At 33.9% G+C, this 25694-nt stretch overlaps 1 protein-coding gene across 1 annotated transcript; it reads left to right on the top strand.

The window, feature by feature from the left end:
• The first annotated feature begins 12027 nt into the window (after positions 1-12027).
• On the top strand, positions 12028-12516 carry LOC120129444 (TMV resistance protein N-like). Its single transcript, XM_039146940.1, has one exon. The coding sequence runs from the start codon at positions 12028-12030 to the stop codon at positions 12514-12516; it is 489 nt and encodes a 162-aa protein (XP_039002871.1).
• The last annotated feature ends 13178 nt before the right edge of the window (positions 12517-25694 follow it).

Genomic DNA, 25694 nt, shown 5'->3' with positions numbered 1-25694 from the left:
GTAGGTGGGCAGGTTGGCCTTCCATATTCTTCACTTGTTTTCCTCATGATTTCGGTCACTATTGCTGTTCGGTACTTGTTACTAGGCCAGCAATTCAGTCCACTGAAACAGCGTGAAGTTTAGTTACTTGCAGCACAAGCTTATGCCGATTCTGGCTTCAGTGTATGCATATCTTTCACTGCTTAGCATTTGGAGGAGAAATATACAGAGATGAACAATTTGTTGCCGATGTCCTTGCACTTTCTGCAGGCCTGAAGTCCTATGTAACATCATATACAGTAAAGTCACTGAGTACCTGAAGGGAAGCCTGAAGAGGCCACGCATATGCCGCTCTCAACCGATTTGGCAACTTCAGGAATGATCACAACATTTTCCAGACGTCTGAAGGAAACAACCCAGTACTTCTGCAACAGGTTTCGGACAAATCCCCTTAATAACAAACCTTGCTCGAAAACTTGCAATGGTTTTTTTACCCCCAGTTTTCCTTCATTCAACCTCGAATTTCCTTTTTGATTCAAACTTCGTAAGGCTTTTTACTGGGATATATATAGTTAGCTGCGGATCAATTGATGCAATACAAAGACAAGTTCCAAGGTGGTAAGCGATCGGTCACATGGAACTACTTGAGAGAATCTATGAATACATACATCGAAGCTGTACAGAAGTACTTCCTAAACTCTGAATTGAATATATTCCTTCTATTTTTTAGCTGTCAGTTTGTGATGGTTGCGTCTCATCTTCATTCCCCTGTTGAGTCCGTCTTCTTCTTCTTCTTCTGTAGGTATATAATAGATTGCTCTTGATATACTCTACGAGCGAGTATATTAAATTGTGTAGGTATGGTGCCCTCATTACGAGATTATCTTATTACAAATGATTCGAAATGAGATTTAATATGAGCATCCAATTTTAAAAGGATTTAAAATTTATTGACGGTTTCAGTAATTTGATATAACATCTTTAAGATATCTAAATATTCTAAGCAGAGTTTAAGGTGTTATAAAATCAATTGTCTGCCATTGACTTTGTATATTATTGTTAACGAAGCAACTTCTACGTAAAAGGATTTTTGAAATGAAGAAAATGATTGTGGTGGGGGTTTCTAAGGTCCACAAGCATATGGATTAATTTCATGGCTCCACACGCACATGCATGATGGATAGAATTATGATCTTTTTGCCTCAACCACACAATTTATACTCCTTCATGGTGTCTTTGTCTCCTTAATTTCAAAGCTTTGGCACAGAAATCAACACCATCGTGTCAGTTAGATTCAAACATTTGATGATATGTTTATTTTCTCTAATAATTAAAAATTGTGTAATGATAGAATAGAAACAGTTTTTTATTGACCTTAAGTTCTCTGTTCCGATTGTGAATTGATCCCACCTCCCGACATAGATGAAAGTTTGAGAAGTGCTGCTCGTATGGGAAATGTTAGTGTTTTGTACTCATTAATTCATAGAAATGGGAATGTGTTAGTCCCGTTTATGAGATTTTAGTGGTCTAGGACGAATATATAATCGAGATCACACATTTGATACCCAAATCGCTCCTATATCTGGTTAATATGAAAAAGAAAGACAAAAATAAAGTGAGCTAGTGTGTCCTCGAAATTATATTAGGTAATACAAACCACAAAACATTCAAACATAAAATACTAATCAAAATAATAATCAAACAATATTAAAATTAAGAAATTTTACGAGAAGAATGTCCCAATAGAAATTCATAATCTTACCTTTCGTTCCGAATCAACAAAATATGAACATTACCTTACAAGGAGACATCCAAAATTGAATCCCAAAAAAATCAGAATGGGGATTTAGCCCTCCGTAGAGGATCCCAATATAAACAAAATGGGAAACGAGGTCTCATACATAATCAGAACGGGGAATATATCCCATGAAGAATCAGGACGAGGAATAAATCCCCTGCAGAATCAGGACGGGGATAAATCCCATTCAGATATCAGAAATGCATCAACTTGCAAATTAATGGTGATGTCACATTATTCAGAAGTCAGATATGTCACGTAAATATATATATATATATATATAATCAATTCACGAACATGTTTACAGATAAAAACATGTAACATAACACGTTAAACATATCGAACAGGTCAGGGGACACCTATAAGAGATAATCAATATCGACTAGGCCTTACGTTTCCCACAATCAGTAGTACTAGGTCATGTGGATAGGGAACCTAAAACAATACTCTTCCATAAATGCATATGCCAATCATCTAAACAGAAATATACTATAAAAATCATTAATTTAATACTTACGTGTATCTCGGGACGAGCAAGCGAACTTGATTGAGCAGAACTGTGGTGATCAGGGTCTATTGGTGAGTGATTTTGAGACATGAGGGTACCTTAAAAAAATTAGACCCAAAAGTGAGTTCAAAACCTCACAATTTACTTAACATAATTAGGACTTAAAACGACAAACGACACAAAATAGGACTTTCAGGTTAGAATTTGGCTAAATGGACTTCAAACACGGACTCAAGACATAGAAATACATAAAGATAGGGGTATTTAGAAAATTTCAACGATCAACGGTTAACAGTCAAGGTCAACTTTCAACGGTCAAAATCAATGGTCAATGGGTCGGGTCGATCAACGGGTCGGTTCGGTTAACGGGTCAATTGGTTTAATCGGTTCAATCCAACAATTAATCGATTTTGCCAGTTTGAACGGCCAAAATTTTCCCCACAAGCACACGATGGCTCGTGGGGACGCATGAGACGCCGACCGACTACGATTTTTGCAACGAAAATACCATAAAATTATTTTAAACAACGGGAAATAACTTACCGAGGTTGGTTTACGAAAAAAGGATTTCAGAAATTGGGTTTTTAACAAAACCCAAAAATTTCGTTTCTCTGATAAAGCTATCATCGATGCCAAACAGAAAACGGAAACCACCAGACGAACAAAAATGACATGATGAACAATAGGGTACCGGATGTGTCACACACCACCTCACGGTTAGCGACAAATCTAAGTAAAACTAAAAAGAAATATGAAACCATGGAGAAACTGTTTTGGGGAGAAAGAGAGAACATACAGGAGGAAAGAAAAAAAGAAGAGAAAGAAAAAGTGGGAGTTTTCAAACTACCTAAAAGAAAGTTGGGTAAATTATACCCCACAATCGAGATGAACTTGAAATAAAATTTAGTTATAATGTATATGTTGGGATTTGAGGACGCTCGAATCGACAATCGAATTGGTTTGCAAAGAGGGGTCAGAACGGTTTTTATGTTTAGGGAGTAAGGAGATTGAAAGATAGAGAATTGCACAGCGATTTAGAGTGTTTCAACTTCTCAACCAAGTCTACATCCACTACTTTAGCTCCTCACCAAGGATTTTCCAACAAATTCACTAATTTGTTCATTCTTTTTAAGGACAAAGAGATAACATTTACAACTCCCTAGTTTTTCACGGGATAAACTAGAACCTTTCCCTAGCTTTTACACGGGCTTCGCTAAAACCTTTCCCCTTTACAATAAAAGGAAATGTAAACAAGAAAATCTCTCTAAGGTAGGTGTTTACAAGAATTAAGCTCACAAGAACAAAATATTTACAAGAGAAATAAGAAATAAGATTGAGAAACTCTTCTCTTGTGTTTGATTGCTTGGATAGTTGTTCTCTTACTTCTTCAAGTGTCATCAGCTTGTATTTATAGCTTGAAATGAGTTTGAAGTTGTATATAGCCATTGGGGATGTTTTGGAGCCGTTTGGGGATTGTTTTTCTGCAAAACTAGACTGCCTATAACAGGGGGTATTGGTACCCCTTCATAGGGTATCAGTACACCTTCATTAAATTCAAATTAAACTAGTTGTTATTAGCCGTTGCAGCCAGGGTGTATGAATACACTGTAGGGTATATCTATATACCAGTGTATGGATACACTCATAGGGGTATCGGTACCTTTTTTGAATTCGATGTTTGAGAAATCATAGGTGTATAGATACACCCGCAGGGGGTATCGGTACACCAGTGTAAGGATACACTCATAGGGGTATCGATACACATTTGCATTTTTGCTCAAATTCGAATTTAATGGACTTTGAATTATTTTTGAAACCTTTTTAAAACTTTGAATAAATTCAATTCAAGTCCAAAAACATTTTGCCTTTAAATTTGTTATATCGAAACATAATTCAACAATCTTCCCCTTTTTGATATAACAAAACATTTGAAAAATTGTTTTTGGAAAAGCTCCCCCTTAATAAAATATCTAATGAAAAATATACCAATTGTTTACAAAAGGATACCAATTGTTAAAAAGATACCAATTGTTGGAAAATATATGAAAATGTTAAGCTCCCCCTTTTTCATTAAGAAATTGAATTTTTCAAACCAAACTTCTCCCCTTTTTTGCTATATCAAAAATAATTTATTCTTTGAAGTTCAAAATAACTTTGGAGAGTAAGTGGTAAATTTGACATTTAAAAATCATTTGAAAAATCAAAGCTCCCCCTCAATAAATGCATTCTAAACAAAATTAAGCTTTTAACATCTTGACACTTAAAATTGAATTTCAACAAGGAATAACAAACATGTTAGTAGCATATGAAATTCAATATATCCAATTCTAAAAATACTTTATGCAATATCAATTATTGAAATTAAGTGTATATGCATAATGCTTTTCAAAAATGTTATGCATTTGAAAATTTTTGATAGCAATTGTTAGAGAGATACCATTTTCATTTAAACCACATGCATAAACATTTAAATTTAGGTCAAAAATTTAAAATTTATACAATCAAAGTATTTGAAAAGTTGATATCAATTGTTAGAGAGATATCATTTGCATTTAAAACCAATTTTGACCAAAATTTATTATGATGAACTAAAAATTATGAAAAATTATTAAAAATTTTAAAAAGTTCATCATACTAATTGTTTTGAACATACATGAGATTAAAACAATACATAATTATTTAAAATCAAAACTCATGCATGTTTAAACCAAAATGAGCAACCAAATAATCAAAATAAAAAACATTAAGCTTAGAGGTTACCCATTCCCTTTTTCATGTGTGGCTAGAGCATCTTGATTTCGTCATCTTCATCATCATTGTTCCCTTACATCTACAAGAGACATTTAAGTAGATTTTGGTATCCAAATTGCTTTGGATCCTTGAACGTTAGTTTCAATGCCCCTTATTTCTTTCGAAACCCATACTTGTCTAATTTTAAAACGTTTTCTTTTCTTCAAAAGACAAGTATGTTCCTTATGACCATGATAATGGCAATGTGAGCATTTTGCCATTTTTAAACATAATAAGTTGTTTTTAGAAATTATTTCTTTCTCTTTTGTTAAGCTTTCAAGCTTAACTTTTAAATCAAATTTTTCTTTTTCTAAATCATTTATTTTGATTTTTGAAAGCTCTATATCATTTTTCAAAATTTCATTTTGATTTTCAAAATCAACTTTTGCTTTCAAAATGATTTATTTTCAATTTTGAGTTTTGAAATTAATTTCTTATATTTGGAATTCATGGTCTCAAATCCCAAATACAACTTATTATAAGCATCTTGTAACTCATCAAAAGAATATGAATTAAATTCATTTGAGTTAGAAGATACATGGGGCTCTTCACGAGCCATTAAAGACACCACCTTTGTTGGTTCTTCTTTCTTGTTTCCATGGATTTCCTCAAGCTTATTCCAAAGCTCTTTGGCATTTGAAAATGAAGAAACTCCTTCATAGATTTCAGAACCAAATGCACAAAACACCATGTGCATGGTATTGGCATTTTGTTGAGCTTTCTTCCGTTCTTGGTCACTCCACTTCTTCTCCTTCTTCTTTGGAGAAGAGTTTCCGCTCTCCATCATCTCCCATGCATCTGGATCATTGGCTTGGATATATAACTTCATTAATTTCTTTAAAAATGATGGTTGTTGGCTCCATTGAAGTATGGAGGTGTTGGGACCATCGGCGTACCCCATGGCGCAGCGGAAACAAAACTCGACGGTCTCACCAGCGATCCAAGTATGAAAAACTGAAATAGGAAGGAAGAGATGCGAATACTTACAGTGGGTTCCTTGAAAAAAAGCAAGGACAACAGTGAATACTGGTTGTGTAGATCGGTTTGAATCTTAAGCCTCCACGAAATCACGTCTCGGCCTCTACTCAGTTAACCCGATTGTGAGCAATCTTTGTTTTCCCCAAAACTCTTTTGAGAGAAAAAGGCTGAACGTTTTGAGTGTGTGTTGTACAATGGCTGCTAGACCTATCACACCATTTTATAGCCAAGTTTCCCTAATCATATTAGGGTTTTATTATTTCAAATTAATTAAATCTATATTTAATTAATTGGAATTTAATAATCCTCTTATATCCAAGTTACCCTAATCATATTAGGGATTTTATTATTTCAAATTAATTAAATCTATATTTAATTAATTGAAATTAAATATTCAGGATTATTAAAACATATATTTAATTAGCTCTAGATATATATTTTAGTAACGTACAATAATTGTACATCTTTGCTCGTTTCAATCCTAGGGTGTGACCTTGTAGGTTCTTGTAACGTTAGTAGTAATTATTAGAACAATTCTAATATTACATATAATAAGTGACATCTAGCAATATATCATTGTCACCTAAGTTACAAGAAAATATGATTCGACATATCATCTTGGTGATTACTCTTTTATGTATTACATCCTTATGTCCTTTATATCTAGAATAGGCACAAGTCTTGGAATAGTCACACTTGTATAGCCCATCTATTATTTCTTGATATCTAGAGTAGACTTTAATTAACAAATAGTTTATGATATCTCATATTAACTTATTCGAGCATGGCCATGCGTTTCTAGTCTTACTAAATCAAGTGTCCTGTGATATATTTCCTATTATGTAGGAAGGACAAATTCTATCTTAATCATACACACCCACTACATATATTGAGATATTCAATAACAGTCTTTATAGAGCAACCAGTTATGGAGCTTGTTTAGCTGCATCAAAACATACAACAAGATATGTTGGGATAGTATTGATCTCAAGTCTGAGGATCATACATATAGTCATCACCATGAGCAATGTTATGACTGTCACATAATAATCCAAGACATATGCTCATGGTTAGTCAATCCAATACATCGTTCTCTAACAATATAATAATGTATCAATTCTGACATCTCTAGGTCAATAACAACTCATTGTCATCAATCAATAACATGTTAGTCTTAAGTGTATTATTATTGTCCATGCCCATAATAATACTTAACTAGGGATCTTTTAATAATAACAATTATGTCATTATATGGACTTTATTATCTTTCAGTTTATGTTAAACATATATATATAAATGAAAATAATAGCGGCAATGCCTTTATTAAATAAAATCGGTAAATAAAAGTATTATTACAATCATCATATGATTGGTCTTTGGGCATACTCTAACAGGAGGCTTGTCGGTTGGTAGAGAGTCTTCCATTTGGAACGAGCCGGAGGTGGAAGCCATCTTCTCGGTTGTGTCGAGAATTGGTAGAGCATCTTCTAGGATCGTCTCAAGGTGGTTAAACCTTCTAATGAGTTAAGCTATGATACCAATTGTTGCGATTTATGGAAGCTCGAATCAACAACCGAATCAGTTTGCAAAGAGGGGTCGGAATAGTTTTTGTGTTTGAGGAGTAAGGATATTGAAAGATAGAGAATTGCATGGCGATTTAGAGTGGTTTGACTTCTCAACCAAGTCTACATCCACTACCTTAGCTCCTCACGAAGGATTTTCCAACAAATTCACTAATTTGTTATTTCTTTTTAAAGATAAAGAGATAACATTTACAACTCCCTAGTTTTTCATGGGATAAACTAGAACCTTTCCTTAGCTTTTACATGGGCTTAGCTAGAACCTCTACCCTTTACAATGAAAGGAAATGTAAACAAGAAAACCTCTCTAAGTTAGGTGTTTACAAGAATTAAGCACACAAGAACAAAAAATTTACCAGAGAAATATGAAATAAGATTGAGAAACTCTTCTCTTTTGTTTGATTGCTTGGATAGTTCTTCTCTTACTTCTTCAAGTGTCCTCAGCTTGTATTTATAGCTTGAAATGAGTTTGAAGTCGTATATAGCCGTTGGGGATGTTTCAGAGCCGTTTGGGGATTATTTTTCTATAAAAATAGGCTGCTCATAATAGGGTGTATTGGTAACCCTTCATAAGGTATCAATACACCTTCATTAAATTCAAATTAAACTAGCCGTTGCAGCCAGGGGTGTATGGATACACTGCAGGGTGTATCTATACACCAGTGTATGGATACACTCATAGGGGTATCAGTACCCTTTTTACATTCAGTGTTTGAGCAGTCATAGGTGTATGGGTATACTTGCAGGGGGTATCGGTACACCATTGTATGGATACACTCATAGAGGCATCGATACACATTTGCATTTTTGCTCAAATTTGAATTAAATGGACTTTGAATTATTTTTGAAACCTTTTTAAAACTTTGAATAAATTCAATTCAAGTCCAAAAACATTTTTCCTTTAAATTTGTTATATCGAAACATAATTCAACAGTATATAAAATTCGTACGAGTTACTTCTTAGAAAAGATTTTATAACGAGTCCAGATATTTCGGTCATAGTTTCCCATATAAAACTAAACATAATGTTGAAAACTAGATATTAACACATCTTAATTTCAAGAGAAAATCGAGAATAAATTTAAAATTACTAATGCAGTTTAGCCGAGGAGGACTGAAGAGTGTTAAAAGAAAGTCAAGAACATATATCTCTACCTTTTATACTTTAGGAGTTAAATCAACCGTTTCAGTTTAAACATATGTTAACTCCCCTTAATAGTGAATGTTGATTGCTATTTGACTTAATTGTAAGAGTTCATACCTTATACCCGAAATAGCAAATTAAGGTGTCTAAACGACAACAGACATTCAAATCAGGCTCATGATTTTATATTAAATATTAAACTATCATTACAGAAAGATAGTAACTTTCCAGAATGGCATCAGAGTCTCGATAATTTAATAAAATACTTGAAAATCATGTGGCATGGTTTTTCAAAAATCATTTTTCATACTTTTCTAAAAATCATTTTGCAAATTTACTTTAAAAAAATTTTCAGAATTATAGCAGGCTGCACAGTATGAGAATTGAAACATGTGCTCTGATACCACTAAATGTAATCCCCTAGACCTAGCCTAGGAGTTACAACTAAATCAGGGTGATCACGTTGATCTCATAAATGATCCACGAACAAAAATTATTAATAAGTCATTTTTGAAAACATTTATTGAATATGAAATCAGAAATAAACTCATTTCACATATTAAGAAGGTTAAGAAATAAATATTAAACCACATACAATATATAATCGAGATCACACCTCTGATAGCCAAACATGTCCTATAACTGGTTAATATGAAAAAGAAAAACAGAAATAGAGTGAGCTACAAAGCTCAGTGTGTCCTATAAATTACATCAGGTAATATCAAGCCGCAGAACATTCAAACATAAAATAGTAATAAAAATAATATTAAAACAATATTAAAATTCAGATATTCTACCAGCAGAATGTCCCAACAGAAATTCACAATTTTACCTTTCATTTCAAATCAACAGAATATGAACATTACTTACAAGGAGACATCCAAAACTAAATACCAAAAAAATCAGAATGGGGATTTAGCCCTCCATAAAGGATCCCAACAGAAACAGAACGGGGAATGAGGTCCCATGGAGAATCAGGACGGGGAATAAATCCCATGTAGAATTAGGGGAATAAATCCCATGCAGATATCAGAAATACATCAACATGCAAAATAATGGTGATGCCACAATATTCATAAGTCATATATGTCACGTAAATATAAATATATACATATAATCAGTTCACGAACATGTTTATAGATAACAACATATAACATAACAAGTTAAATACATTTAACATGTCAGGGGACGAACCTATAAGAGATAATCAATATCGGCTATGCCTTACGTTTCCCACAATCTATAGTACTAGGTCCTACAAATCGGGAATCTAAAACAATACTCTTCCATAAATGTGGATGCCAATAATCTAAACAGAAATATACTATAAAATCATTAATCTAATACTTACGTGTATTTTGGGACGAGCGAGCAGACTCGACTGAATAGAATGGTAGTGATCAGGGTCTACTGGTGAGCGATATGGAGACACGAGGGTACCTTCAAAAATTTAAACCCAAAAGTGAGTTTAAAACTAACAATTTACTTAATATAATTAGGACTAAAACAAAAAATGATGCAAAATAGGGCTTTTGGGTCAGAATTTGGCGAAAACAGATTCAGGATGTCGAAAAATATAAAGATAGGGGTCTTCAAAAAAAGTCAACGGGTCATAGTTAATGGGTTATAATCGACGGTCAATAGGTCGGGTCGGTCAACGGGTCAACCGACCAGTTCAGTCCAACAATTAACCGGTTTAGCGGTTTAAACGGCCAAAAATTTTCCTTATGCATGCTCGACTGTGCATGGGGCGCGTAAGACACCGTCCGGCGGTGATTTTTGCAACAAAAATACCATAAAATTATTTTAACCCACAGAGAATAACTTATCGAGGTTGGTTTGCGAAAAAAGGACGTCAAAAATTGGATTTTGTTAAAAACCCGAAACTTCCTCTTCTCCAATAAAGCTAACACCGATGCCAAACGGAAAATAGAGACCACTAGACGAACAAAAATAACACGACGAACAATGGGGTACCAGAGGATCGCACACCTACTCACAATTAACGACGAATCGAAGAAAAACTAAAAAGAAATATGAAACCATGGAGAAACTGTTTGGGGGGAGAGAGAGCACTTACAATAGGAAACAGAAAGAAAGAAGAGAAAGAAAAAGTGGGAGTTTTCAAACTACCCAAAAGAAAATTAGGTAAATTATACCCTTGGGGCCTAAACTTTTAATAATTACTGATAAAGCACAAAAAATTTAAAAACTTTCTAATTTAATCCAGGATTCAGGATGTGACAGTGAAAAAATAATTTTAAAACGTCACTTTAACTTCCTGGTAATTTTTTAATGATGAGTAACAAAAAAGAAACAAAATATATCGTTAACTATGATTTTGAAGAAAAAAATAATTGAATAGCCAAAACAGAAATAAAATAATAAACGAGTGATTGAATAAATAATTTATTTTTTAATTATAGATAAATTTATAGTTTTAGTCCTTAGCAAGTAGGGGCTTGGGCGAGTGCCCTTTTGCCCGTGCTCAGGGACGAGCCTGAATGTGTTCAGGCGCTTGGATGTGGTGGAGTGTATCGACACTTCATTACATATAGCTGTAGAAGAAGGTTGTATACGTTTTGCAATGGAGATGATCAACTTAAAGACATAATTTGCTAAGAATGCGCAGAGAGTATTTGTAAACTCTTATTGTTTTGGTTTATACTTTCATTTATTACTAGGCTCTAATTTTTTATAAATTATTATTTATTTTTTATTAATATGGAGCGATTACAAGTGGTTGTGTTTCCTTTCAATTATTTGACAATGAATACTTAGATACTCTGCAATTGTTGGTGCTTGAACCCTAGATCTCTAAGATAACAACATTCATCAATCACTGATATCATTTGGTTCGTGCAATTTTGTATAATTATTTAAATTCAAATGTTAAAATTTTAATTTATTTTAAATGATTCAAAATGGATTTAATATGTACAACTAACTTTAAAATGATTACTAAAAAAAATTAAAATGATTTAAAATTTGTTGATCGTTTCAATTCTTAAAATCTCTAAATATTCACAAAATTGGTTCTTTACCTTGAATCCACCGATTCATTCCATTAAACTTCAAGGAAAGAGCTTGATTTATTGGTCCAATTAAATTCCTCTATAGGAAACTTCCTGGAAAATACATGAAGATTGGTATTTTTTTGACATGTTTCTGTGAAAAGCTCAAACCAAAGTTCTCTTGCTATCTCTTGTCTCTTTGTCTATCAATCACAGTATCATTCTCTTATGTCTTCATGGCTTCTTCTTATTCTTCTTCTAGTCAATTGAAGTATCAAGTTTTCTTGAGCTTCAGAGGTGAAGACATGCACCTTAACTTCACCAGCCATCTCTTCAAAGATCTGAAAGATACCGATATGAACGTCTTCTTCGATGAAGATAAACTGGAGAAAGGGGAAAAGCTTTCACAAGCACTTTCCCAAGAAATAGCAGCTTCAAATCTCTCAATAGTCATCTTGTTTGTCGACTATGCTTCTTCCAAATCATGCTTAGCCAAACTTTGTGACATCATGTGTCGCAAGGGAACTCAACATCATACTGTTATTCCTATCTTTTACCATGTTGATCCTTCTCATGTCCGAAACATTGGTGGAAGTTTTAAGGCATCCTTTGAAAATCATGAATCGAATAGGCCACTTGATCAAGTGAATCGATGGAGAGATACTTTTGTTGAAATCGGTAAATTAAAAGGGTGGCATATACAAGGCGGCAAACTCGATAGGTAACAATATACACATACATATTTTATCTTCTTATATTCGACATGTATTATTAGTATGACCTTATCAACAACACTTAAAACTACCAAATCAACTTTCATTTTCATATATATATATATAGCCTTTCATCTAACTGGCATGATTGACACCTTTCTGTCAAATGCACAGCTAGGCCTCAAAGGCACTTAGCCATTCATCTAACTGGCATAATTGACACCTTTATGTCAAATGCACAGCTAGGCCTCAAAGGCACTTAGCCATTCATCTAGCTGGCATGATTGACACCTTTCTGTCAAATGCATAGTTAGGCCTCAAAGGCACTTAGCCTTTCATCTAACTGGCATGATTGACACCTTTCTGTCAAATGCACAGTTAGGCCTCAAAGGCACTTAGCCTTTCATCTAACTGGCATGATTGACACCACTGGCATGATTGACACCTTTCTGTCAAATGCACAGTTAGGCCTCAAAGGCACTTAGCCTTTCATCTAACTAGCATTATTGACACCTTTCTGTCAAATGCACAGTTAGGCCTCAAAGGCACTTTGATATGGTCACGCCTACCTTGGATCTAGAAGTCATGCCTCAAGGTCTCATTACTAGATCAATGGCCAAACAATTCAGGGAAGTACTCTTAACTAAGTGTCTTGAAGCCTTCAATTCATTCGATAACTTAACACCATCTAATGTTAAGTTGAATAATGTTTTAATAGGTAAAGGATAACTTAGCATATACACATCTTTATAATTGATGTAAATTGATATTTTAAGTATGATAAACATGTTAGAATAGTCTTGCATTCATATTAAGCATGATTTATTACATTCATGAAATGATAACATGCTTATTCATTCATTTGTTAGCTTATGTGCATTCATTTTATCTCTTATACATACATTAGTTTACATATGTTATATAATGATATACTTAGCTCATGTCATGCATTCATAGCTCACAAGGTCATAATCATGCACGACAGCAAGGTAATTAGATCATACAAGCTCAATGTCTTTGAATTACCTTGTTTTCTTTGCACATGTAGGTACATTGGAGCATGTCACACATTTGGACAACTTGGTGGAGTATTTGGGATCCATATGTAGCTCACAATCAGCTCACAAACATCATGGTAGCTCGTGGAGCACATTGGGAAGCTCAACTCAGCTGGAGGAGCTCAAGGTTAGCTAATCTCAGCTAGTTGGACTATTTGAAGACAAGTTGCTAAAAGTGACATCAATTGTAGTTGAACATAGTTGAATGTGTTGATATAAAGCTTGGGAGATCACGACTAAGAGGATCATTCACCACCAACTTTTGCCTTGCTAGCTACCTAGACACATGCAAGCATGAAGATAGCTCAACTCACGCCCAAGGTTGCTGCACATGCTTGGACTTCATCCCATGCATTAGGCTACACCACAAGCCTCCTAGAGAACCATGTGCAAGCCTTGTGACCAGCCAAGCCATGTGCTATGTGTGTGACCATATTTCAGAGCCAAGATGAATGGCAACATAACCATTCGACCAAACATCATTTCTCCTCCAAATTGGCGCCAACTTGAAGGGATTCAAGCACTATTCGGCCAAAGATTAAGACTCCCCATGCCAACCGAACCATCACCTATGTTTTCAAGATTTTTATGAATTAATTATGTCATTTTAGAGGGACACAAGGACTGATCGAACCACCATGTATCCATTCGGCCAAGTCCCTTCAAAATCTATATATAGGCTAGTCATATTTATTTGTAAACACATATTTCTTATAAATAAAAGTGAGATTATTCTCTTTTCTCAAGTCCTTGTGACTTTTATAAACTTATCAAGTAATTTAATTACTTGTGGCGTCAATCTCTTTCCTTGATACTTGTGGTTCCTATCTCCGTATAGATAGTGGGTCCAAGTCTTTGTTACCACCCCTTAGAATGATTTGTAAGGCTGGGTCTTTTTTCATTGTAGCATTGGTTCTTCCTTGGTCATTCTAAGATACTATCCTCACCAACCATTCTTTGTTTCATTACCCATACCATAACCATATCAATGTATTTCCGCTAACATTTTCCATAACATAAATAGCACTCCCTTTCACCTTTACATCTACCACCAAACCATCTATTTGAGCCATTCACTTATGCATGTTTTTTTTCTTCCTTCCTATATCCACAATCAATTAAAAAGGTAGGAGTACCTTACATCAAGCGGTATTTAGAGCTTTGGTGGAAGACGTACAAAAAGAAGTTCAAGTGAAGTGCAAGTGAAAGAATAAAAAAATCAGCAAAGAAAGTTGCAAGCACTCAAAAGAAGAAAACAAAAAGAAGAAAAAGAAAAGAAAAGAAAGAAAAGTTGAAGCACTCAACAACAAGTCTCATCACCAAGCCTTTCAAGTAAGCCTTTAAAATTGATTGTGGTGATAGAAGGGTTGTGAAGTGACTTTGTGTAAGTAACCCCTTTATTCTCTTATTTCTTATTTCTAAGCCACCCTTTTCATTATATTTTGCTTTCCATTTCTACTAACCCTTTTACAGCCGACGCACAATAAATAAACTTTATTTGGTAAAGTTTTGAGTAAAGTTGCTTAGAACTTGAGATAAAGAGATTGAGAGCAAAAAGGCTTGAGTGTGGGAGACTAGAAGAGGACTAGTAAAAGCCTTGATGTCCTAGAGTACAAACACGAGTGGATTGAGTGACATTCAAGTTTCCTTGGAGTGAACTCGTGAGGCTTTGTGAGAGTATTATTAGTAAGGTCCTATACACATTTCATTTTTCTTATTTGCTAACATGTCTCTTTCATCCAAATCTTTGTAGTTAAAAGGAATTTGAACATTCAAAGTCAAGAAGATGAAAAAAAAGAATATCTTCCATACAAAATGTCACGTGGGAGATAAAGTTTGTGTGGTGATCATTAATGAAGGAAGTTGTATAAATGTAACAAGTACTCACATGGTGGAAAAGTTGGGCCTAAAAACTTCCAAACATCCTCATCCTTACAAACTTCAGTGGCTCAATGATATGGGGGAAGCAAAGGTAACCAAACAAGTTATTTTCCCTTTTTCAATTGGAAGATACCAGTATTAAGTTCTTTGTGATGTGGTGCCAATGAGTGCAAGCCACATTATATTAGGACGACCTTGGTAATTTGACAAGAAGGCTACTCATGATGGGTTTTCCAATGAGTAGTCCTTCCGACATCAAGGAAAGAAAATCATATTGGCGTCCATGCTTCAAAGTCAAGTCTATGAATGTCAAGTGACCCTTAAGTCACACATAGAAGAATGAGAGAAAGAAAAGAAGGCCAAAGAAGTTCACATTCAGAAGATGAACATATATGCCAGTAGAGGAGATGTTCAGAAACATTTATCAACAAAGAAAACTATACTTATACTTATGTATAAGGAAAGTTTTCTACTTACTAACCCTCCTGAAGACTTGACTTTTTATGTCTATAATCTTTTGTAGGAATTTGAAGACATGTTCCCTGAAGAAATTCCAGATGGATTACTACCGATTAGAGGAATTGAACATCAAATTGAATTCATTCCCAGAGCCACTATTCCTAATAGACCAACGTACAGAACCAATCCCGAGAAAACCAAGAAATTGCAAAAACAAGCCAAAAAACTACTAGACAAAGGATACATTCGAGAGAGTTTAAGTCCTTATGCTGTACCGATATTTTTAGTGCCAAATAAAGATAGAACTTGGAGAACGTGTGTGGATTGTAGGGTTATGAACCAGATCACCATCAAATATATGTACTCTATACCTCGATTGGATGATATGTTTAATGAACTTAGTGGAGCCAGCATCTTCTCCAAAATCGACTTGAAAAGTGGCTACCATCAGATTAGAATGAAGGAAGGTGACGAGTGGAAAATCGTATTCAAGACTAAACAAGGTTTGTATGAATGGTTAGTCATGCCTTTTGGCTTAACTAATACCCCTAGCACCTTTATGTGTCTGATGAACCATGTCCTTCGACCTTACATTGGTAAGTTTTGTGTTGTTTATTTTGATGACATCTTGATATAAAGTAAGTCCCTGAACGAGCATGCTAAACATTTAAGATATATTCTTAGCACTTTGAGAGAAGAGCACTTATATGCTAATCTCAAGAAGTGTGTTTTTTGTACTGACCAAGTTACCTTCTTAGGCTTCATTGTGAGTTCACAGGATTAGAAGTGGATCCAGAGAAGATTAAGGTAGTTCAAGAGTGACCAAAACCTATCAATGTTAGTCAAGTTCGGAGTTTCCATGGATTGGCTAGTTTTTATAGGAAGGTTGTACCAAACTTTAGTTCTATTGACACCCCCTTAACAGAGATTATTAAGAAGAATTCAAACTTCTCTTGGGACAAAGGATAAGATGTAGCATTTAACGAACTTAAGGATTATTTGACAAAGGCACCACTATTAGCCTTGCCAAACTTTGAAAAGACATTTGAAGTTGAATGTGATGCCTCCGAAATTGGAATTGGTGTTGTTTTGAGTCAAGAAGGGAAGCCAATCGTTTACTTTAGTGAGAAATTAAATGGTTCAATCCAGAAGTATCCAACATATGAAAAAGAGATGTATGCACTCATTCGGGCATTGGAGACTTGGTAGCACTACTTGTTACCAAGGGAATTTGTTATACAAACTGACCATGAAGCCTTAAAGCATATCAATAGACAACAAAAACTTAACAAGAGACATGCCAAATGGATCGAATTCCTTGTGTCTTTTCCCTATGTCATCCACTATAAGAATGGAAAAGATGATATTATGGTTGATGCTCTTTCACGCAGGTATATTTTACTTAACACTTTGGATTCTAAATTCCTTGGTTTTTCATTCATTAAAGAACAATATGCTACTGACTTGGACCTTGGAGAAAAGTATAAGTTATGTGAAACAAGTGCTCATGAAAAATACTACCAGTATGATGGATATCTTTTCAAGAAAGGGAGACTTTGCATTCCACAAGGTTCCATGAGAGAAGTATTAACCAAAGAATAACATGAAGGGGGACTTATGGGACACTTTGGCGTTGAAAAGACACTTAGCATCTTGAAAGAACACCTCTTTTGGCCAAAGATGAAAAGGAATGTTGAAAAGGTATGTAAAAGGTTCTTAGTGTGTAGAAAGATGAAATAAAGAGTTATACCCCATGGATTGTACATGTCTTTATTGATACCAACCATGCTATGGGTAGATATCTCTATGGATTTTGTTTTGGGTTTACCAAAGACCAACAGTGGAAAGGATTCAATATATGTGGTGGTCGATAAGCTCTCCAAGATGGCTCACTTTATACCATGCAACAAGACCGATGATGTTATCCATGTTGCAAATTTATTATTGAGAGAAGTGGTAAGGTTACATGGACTTCCTCGAACCATTGTGTCAGATAGAGATGTCAAATTCTTAAGCCACTTTTGAAGGACTTTGTGGAGCAAAGTTGGCATAAAACTGCTCTTTTCTACTACATGTCATCCACAAACGGATGGACAAATTGAAGTGGTTAATAGAGTTTTGTCAACGTTACTTAGATCCATCATCAAGAAGAACATCAAAACTTGGGAAGAATGCCTACCACACGTGGAGTTTGCTTACAACCGAACAATTCATTCAACAGTCAAATATTCTCCATTTGAGGTAGTGTATGGTTTTAACCCTTTAACTCCTTTGGACTTACTTCCTTTACCTTGTGATCAAATAGTGAATAAAGATGGGAAGGACAAAGCAGAATTTGTTAAAAGGCTCCATCAACAAGTCAAGGACAATATTGAAAGAATAACTAGACAATATGAGTAGTAAGCAAACAAGGGAAGGAAGAAGATAACTTTTCAAGTCGGTGATTGGGTTTGGGTACACTTTAGAAAAGAAAGGTTCCCAAATCAAAGAAAGTCCAAACTACTACCCCGAGGAGATGGTCCATTCCAAATTGTGGAAAATATAAATGACAATGCATATAAACTAGAGTTGACCAATAAGTTTGGTGGCGTAAGTGCTTCATTCAACATATCAGATTTATCACCATTTGAGGATAGAAATGATTTGGGGACAAATCGCTTAAAAGAAGGGAGATGATGTGGTCATGCCTACCTTGGATCCAGAAGTCATGCCTCAAGGTCTCATTAGTAGATCAAGGCCAAATAATTCATGGAAGTACTCTTAACTAAGTGTCTTGAATCATTCAATTCATTCGACAACTTAACAACACCAATGTTAAGTTGTATAATGTTTTAATAACTAAAGGATAACTTATCATATACACATCTTTATAATTAATTCACATTGATATTTTAAGTATGATAAACATGTCAGAATAGTCTTGCATTCATATTAAGCATGATTCATTACATTCATGAAATGGCAGCATTCTTATTCATTTATTTGTTAGCTCATGTGCATTCATTATAGCTCTTAGACCTTATACATTAGTTTACATATGTTATATAATGATATACTTAGCTCATGCCATGTATTCATAGCTCACAAGGTCATAATCATGCACGACAATAAGGTAATTAGATCATACAAGCTCAATGCCTTTGAATTTCCTTGTTTTCTTTGCACATGTAGGTACATTAGAGCATGACACACATTGGGACAACTTGGTGGAGTATTTGGGATCTATATGCAGCTCACAATCAGCTCACAAACATCATGGCAGCTCATGAAACACAATGAGAAGCTCAACTCAGCTGGAGGAGCTCAAGGCTAGCTAATCTCAGCTATTTGGACTATTTGAAGACAAGTTGCTAAAAGTTACATCAATTGTAGCTGAACATAGCTGAATATACTGATATGAATCTTGGGAGATCACAGCTAAGAGGATCATTAACCACCAACCCTTACCTTGCTAGCTAGCTAGACACATGCAAGCTTGAGATAGCTCAACTCACGCCCAAGGCTACTGCACATGCTTGGACTTCATCCCATGCCACAAGCCTCCTAAAGAACCATGTGCAAGCCTTGTGACCAGCCAAGCCATATACTATGCGTGTGAATGCGTGTGACCCCATTTAGGCACCAAGATAATGGCCACATAACCATTCGACCAAGCATCATTTCTCCTCCAAATTGACGCCAACTTGAAGGGATTCAAGTACTATTCGACCAAGGATTAAGACTCCCCATGCCAAATGAACCAGCACCTATGTTTTCATGATTTTTATTAGTTAATTATGTCATTTTAGAGGGACACAAGGGCTGGTTGAACCACCATGTATTCGGCTAAGTCCCTTCAAAATCTATAAATAGGCTAGTCGTATTCATTTGTAAACACACCTTTCTTATAAATTAAAGTGAGGTTATTCTCTTTTCTCAAGTCCTTGTAACTTTTATCGACTTATCAAGTAATTTAATTACTTGTGGCGTCAATCCCTTTCCTTGATACTTGTGGTTCCTATCTCCCTACATCACACTTAGTCTTTCATCTAACTAGCATGGTTGACACATTTCTGTCAAATGCACAGTTAGGCCTCAAAGGCACTTAGCCTTTCATCCAACTAGCATGATTGACACATTTCTTTCAAATGCACAGTTAGGCCTCAAAGGCACTTAGCCTTTCATCTAACTGGCATGATTGACAAATTTTTGTCAAATGCACAGTTAGGCATTTAATCTTGTATTTTAGAACAGTTTCTACTATAATAATTATTCATAATATCAATAAACTCTCTCAACTCATTATAAACTCTATAGTTTACATTGATAGTGCTAATACTGTCATTTCTTAACCCTTAATATAATTTAGGTGAGTTGCATGCCCACTACTAATATGAAAATTCACCTAATTATTATGAACTTCTTATATTTGTACATATATTTCCCATATGGAAATTCTTACACTTAGTATGAATTTCTTAGTTTTGCACACATAGTGCCCATACGGAAATTCATACACTTAGTATGAATTTCTTAGCTTTTTGCACACTCAGTGCCATTTGGTAATCACCGTACATATATCAATAAAAAATACACCTATGATTGTCGTAACGTATACATACATAATAAATGCACTCACCTGGGTTGTCTCGCTATTATATCCAAAATAAAAAGTTGATTACTCTGGTACTTTGCCTTTGTCTTTAATTTTGCTTGACTCGAGAGCTTGATTTTGATCTACTCAAGCATCCAATAAAGACACGTACAATATCAATTGTTAGTATATTTCCTAACAATTATACTTAAACATTACTCAAGAGTACATATTATTAACTTTCTATAACAATATCAACCTATTTTTAACATTTCTGGCTCAATAATATTGATACCCCCACCATGGTATTGATACTACTATACTATGGTATCGATACTCTATTACGATACCGATACCATTTTTGCACTCAGTGCTCAATGGTATCGATACTATCCTCATGGTATCGATACTCCCCTCTTGCTATCGATACCACTTGAATCGTATCGATACTACTTAACATATTATACTAATTTTAAGCCTATAGTATTGGTATTATTCTATCAGTACCGATACTCGTGCCCAGAATTTCTAGTTTTTAACCCCATTATCACCCAAATGGGGTCAAATTTTGTTATGACTACACCATACAATACTATTAAAGTCTTCTTTACCTATTCATACTAACTTTCCTTCATTTAGTTTCTTAAAACATCTAAAATCTTCCAAGAACATTCAATTCTAAGAATCAAACTACTTTTTATAATATGTTCTTAATCCTATCCAATGCTTCCAATCTCTCATTTATCTCTTTGACAAGTAAAATCTACCAATAAACATCCATAAAAACTCATATATTAACATATCATTTCAAAACTCATTTTCTTAAATCTCTAATATTTCATCCATATCTTTGTTTTAATCTTATTTAACCCTCCCTTTAGCTTACATATCACTTAAGGTTGTAAAAACAACCCATAATCGAAAGGAAAAACTGATTAATTGAAGTTTACCTTTGGCTATGGAGGGTGGTCCTTGCACGGGAAGAAGAAGAAGACAAGAGAGATAACTCTCTTTGTTTGTAATTTCCCCTTTTCTTCCTAAAATCCCTAATAATGATAAATTTTAAATTCATTTCTCCTTAAAAGATTGAAATTATATTCATCTATTACTACAATTTAATCCAAAACACAATTTCAAATCATTTTCTTATCTTTTACCATTTATTCAAATAAGTCTTCAAATTTCAAATCTTTTCAATATAGTCTCTGACATGATATTTGGGGTATTACAATAACTTTCTGAATAATTTACATGATAAATCATTGAATTTAACATTAATTTTTATATCTATCAAGCAACCTTAATGATTAAAGAATTATTGTTACTTTCTACGATCTCGGGTTCTAGTACTGACGTATGTAGGGATGTATGAATATTCATTGTGAAATGATATAGAGTCTTTCAAGCAAATATTATACACTATATTCACCCAGAACTAATAAAAAAATATGGTAAAGTACATAAATAGTCATCTAACTATATCATATTTCTTTATTAAGTCCCATAACTCTTCAAAGTTACAAAATGATCCTCTGACTATAGAAAGTTACTATGTTGATTCCCTTGACTATTAAAAGTTACAAAATGGACAACTAACTATTCATTATGTTCCAAACTCGGTCATTTTCCATTAAAAATTTGATGGTAGTCTAAGTTGTACGTTAACCTACTTACTAATTGAGATATGATAAAATTTGATCTCATAATCTCAAACGACTATCATATCTCAATCAGTATGTTAACATCCAACTCAGATGACCATTAATTTTTTAACGAAAAAGGATGAGTTTGAAACATAATGAATAGTCGAGCGACCAATTTGTAACTTTTAATAGTTGAGGGACCCAACAAAGTAACCTCATATAATTGAGTGACTATTTTGTAACTTTTAATAGTCAAGAGACTCAATAAAATAATATCATGTAGTCGGGAGGCCATTTATGTACTTTACCCTAAAATAATTAATATATTTGAATTGTATCTATAATAAGTTGAACTTTTATAATAATAATATAATCAAATTTAAATTTATTTCAAACTAAACCAAATCAAATAAGATAGATTAGATCATTATTCAGTTGGGTTGAATAAAGACTTTACTTAATTGTAAAATATATGAATATTTTTTTAATATTTTGTTATTTTATAATTAGTGATTCGAATCAGCAGGTCATTCACATATACATAGAGAAAACATTAGTCAACTAACAAATAAGGATAGGATCATAACAAGTGTTATTGTGATAAATTTAGAAAATAAAAATAAATAAAATAATGAGATATTTATTAGGGTAAACTACACAAATGGTCCTATGACTACAAGATGCTTCTTTGTTGAGTCTATTGACTATTAAAAGTTAAAAATGGTCATTTGATTATAGAGTGTTGCTTTATTGAGTCACCGACTATTAAAAGTTACAAAATGGTTACTCGACTATTTATATGTTCCAAACTCGTCATTTTCCATTAAAAAATTGACGACGGTCTGAGTTGGATGTTTACCTGCTGAGTGAGATATGATAAAATATGATCCTAGAATATTAAATGATTATCATATATCATTTAACATGTTAAAGTTCAACTCATACGCTTGTCAATTTTTAACGAAAAATGACAGGTTTAAAACATATGAACAGTCGGATGACCATTTTGTAACTTTTAATAGTCAGGTGACTCAACAAATCAACACTCTATAATTAAAGGATCATTTTGCAACTTTTAATAGTCGATGGACTCAACAAAGAAGCATCTTATAGTCACAGGACCATTTGTGTATCTCGCCATGTTTATTACTGTTTTAATATTCTTTTGAGAATTTTTTTATTACCAGCCCATCTGATAATAATTTAATAACATAAAAGTAATTATACATCAATTATTTTCACTTATAAGTTGTGCCAACTTTTCTAGTGTATTCATGGATAAGATTCTAGGTTCCCTTATATGAAATTAGATAACTTTATGTTTCATGAATGATAGGATGTATATTTTTTTATTAAGTAAAGTGATTATAAAATAGTATTTGTTCTAAATACTCACTAAAATTGACAATGAACACTTAATCACCCTACAGTAGTTGTTGGTGCTTGAACTCGTGACCTCTAAGAACAACAACGATTCATTTAACCACCGAAGTAAGTTGGTTTGTGCAATATGTATATTATAATCGATAAACATTACAAAATTATTATCAATAACCGTGATAAGATTATAAAAATTAAAAATATATAAAATTTATGTAAAAATATTTTTTTAATTTAGGATTCTTACAAGTGATAATATTTGTTCTAAAGATTCAATCATTTGACAATAAATGTTCACATACCATATAGTCTCTAATGCTCAAACTTGAGACTTCTAGAAGTAATAACCTTTCCTTTAACAACTAAATTAACTTAATTCATGCATATAAAATTTTTTTTCTAAAAAATTGCATACAAATAAGAGTAATTGATTATAGGGATATAAAAAGCTGATCCGACCTGTCAAAACTATTTGTGACATGAGCGGTGGTGATCCGAAATTGACTCAAATCTAAACTGGTGTTGACCTGAATCTGAACCTGAACCCAACCTGCACTCATCTAAGAATAACTTGAACCCGAATTGAACTGATAATATGATAATTGAATCTGACCAGCATCCGACTGATATGAACTCGAACCCGAGATTAGCCTGGTAAATAATTGGTGTTACACGACCTGTTATCAACCTGACCTGCTATGAACCTAACATGTAATTGACTCAACATGTAAATAATCCAACTTGTTATTGATATGATCTGATATTTACCTGACTTATAAATTACAATTGATGAAGTTGTGATATATATGTGTGTGTGTGTGTATATATATATATATATTCAAAGTAAGTGGGGGAGAAAGCATTTTTGTTGAACCATGTTTTGTAATATTTTGATATAACAAATTAAGGTAAAATGTTTTTGGACTTAATTGAATTTGTTCAAAGTACTGATATTGTTTTTACAGTATCGATACTATATGAACAGTATCAATAATGTTCATATGGTACCGATACCAAAGGCAAGAGAAGTATCGATACTCTCTAGGTAGTATTGATACTACCAACTTGCTCAAATTCCAGAATGCAAAATAGGTACCGATACCCAAAGGAGTACGATACTACTTAAAAGGTTTAATCACATTTAGACGATCATTGAAGAAGCTCTACCAATTTCCAACATAACCGACAAGAAGATGACTTTGACATCTGGCTTTTATTATATTGAAGACTCTCAACCGGTCAACAAGCCACCTTATTTCAATGGAGAAAATTATGCATATTGGAAGAATATGATGATGCTCTTCATTCAAGCCAATGATCAAGGAGCTTGAAACTCTATCATGAAAGGATACTCCATTCTAAACGGTGAGATATATGATTTGAGTGATGGAGAGAAGAAGAAATTCCAACTCAATGCTAAGGCTATGCATATCCTCTTTTGTGCATTAGGCTCAGATGAATATGGAAGAGTCTCATCTTGTTCTAATGCCAAGGAGATTGGGACAAGCTCCAAGTCACTCATGAAGGAACCAACGAAGTGAGGAAAACCAATATCAGTCTTCTCAACCATAGCAATGAGAATTTCAAGATGAAACTGGATGAAGAAATCAAAGCTATGATAAATAGATTTTTCGTGATTGTCAACGGTCTCAAGGGATTTGGAGAAGTAATCCCTAATGAGAAGCTTGTAAGGAAGATGATGTACTCTCTTTCAAAGTCTTGGTAATCAAAGAAAATGACGATTATTGAAGCTAAGAACCTCTAGTCACTCACTCTTGATGAGATTATCGGTTCTTTTCTCTCATGAGTTGATCGAAAAGGAAGAAGAAGATGATGAAGAAAGAAGAACAAGAAGGAGAAGGTAGGCATTGCCTTCAAATCCATAATAAGAGCAATCAAGGTACAAATGAAGAGGTGGATGAAGATGATGATGGAGAAGAAGAGATGGCCAAGCTCTTTAAAAGATTCAAGAGATTCATGACTTCCAAAGAAGTGAAGTATGAATCAAACAAAAACAAGGGCCCCCCGGTGTGCTTCGAACGTCAAAGAACGGGGTATGTCAAATATGATTATCCCTCATAAAGAAGAAGGGATCAAGTAAGAAGAAGGTATTTATTGTAACATCCCAAATCAGGGTAAGTGACTAAATTGCAAATTTTGAAAACTATATGCTCGGTTTCGAAACAAGTTAAAAGT

This window comes from Hibiscus syriacus, unplaced genomic scaffold (assembly GCF_006381635.1).
Source record: "Hibiscus syriacus cultivar Baekdansim isolate YM2019G1 unplaced genomic scaffold, ASM638163v2 tig00110500_pilon, whole genome shotgun sequence".
Classification (NCBI taxonomy): domain Eukaryota; kingdom Viridiplantae; phylum Streptophyta; class Magnoliopsida; order Malvales; family Malvaceae; genus Hibiscus; species Hibiscus syriacus.
This window is presented reverse-complemented; position numbering and strand designations above follow the sequence as displayed.

What these genes read in the sequence shown, in the direction of transcription:
- LOC120129444 (XM_039146940.1), top strand. Translation starts at nt 12,028, where the DNA reads ATGGCTTCTTCTTATTCTTCTTCTAGTCAATTGAAGTATCAAGTTTTC.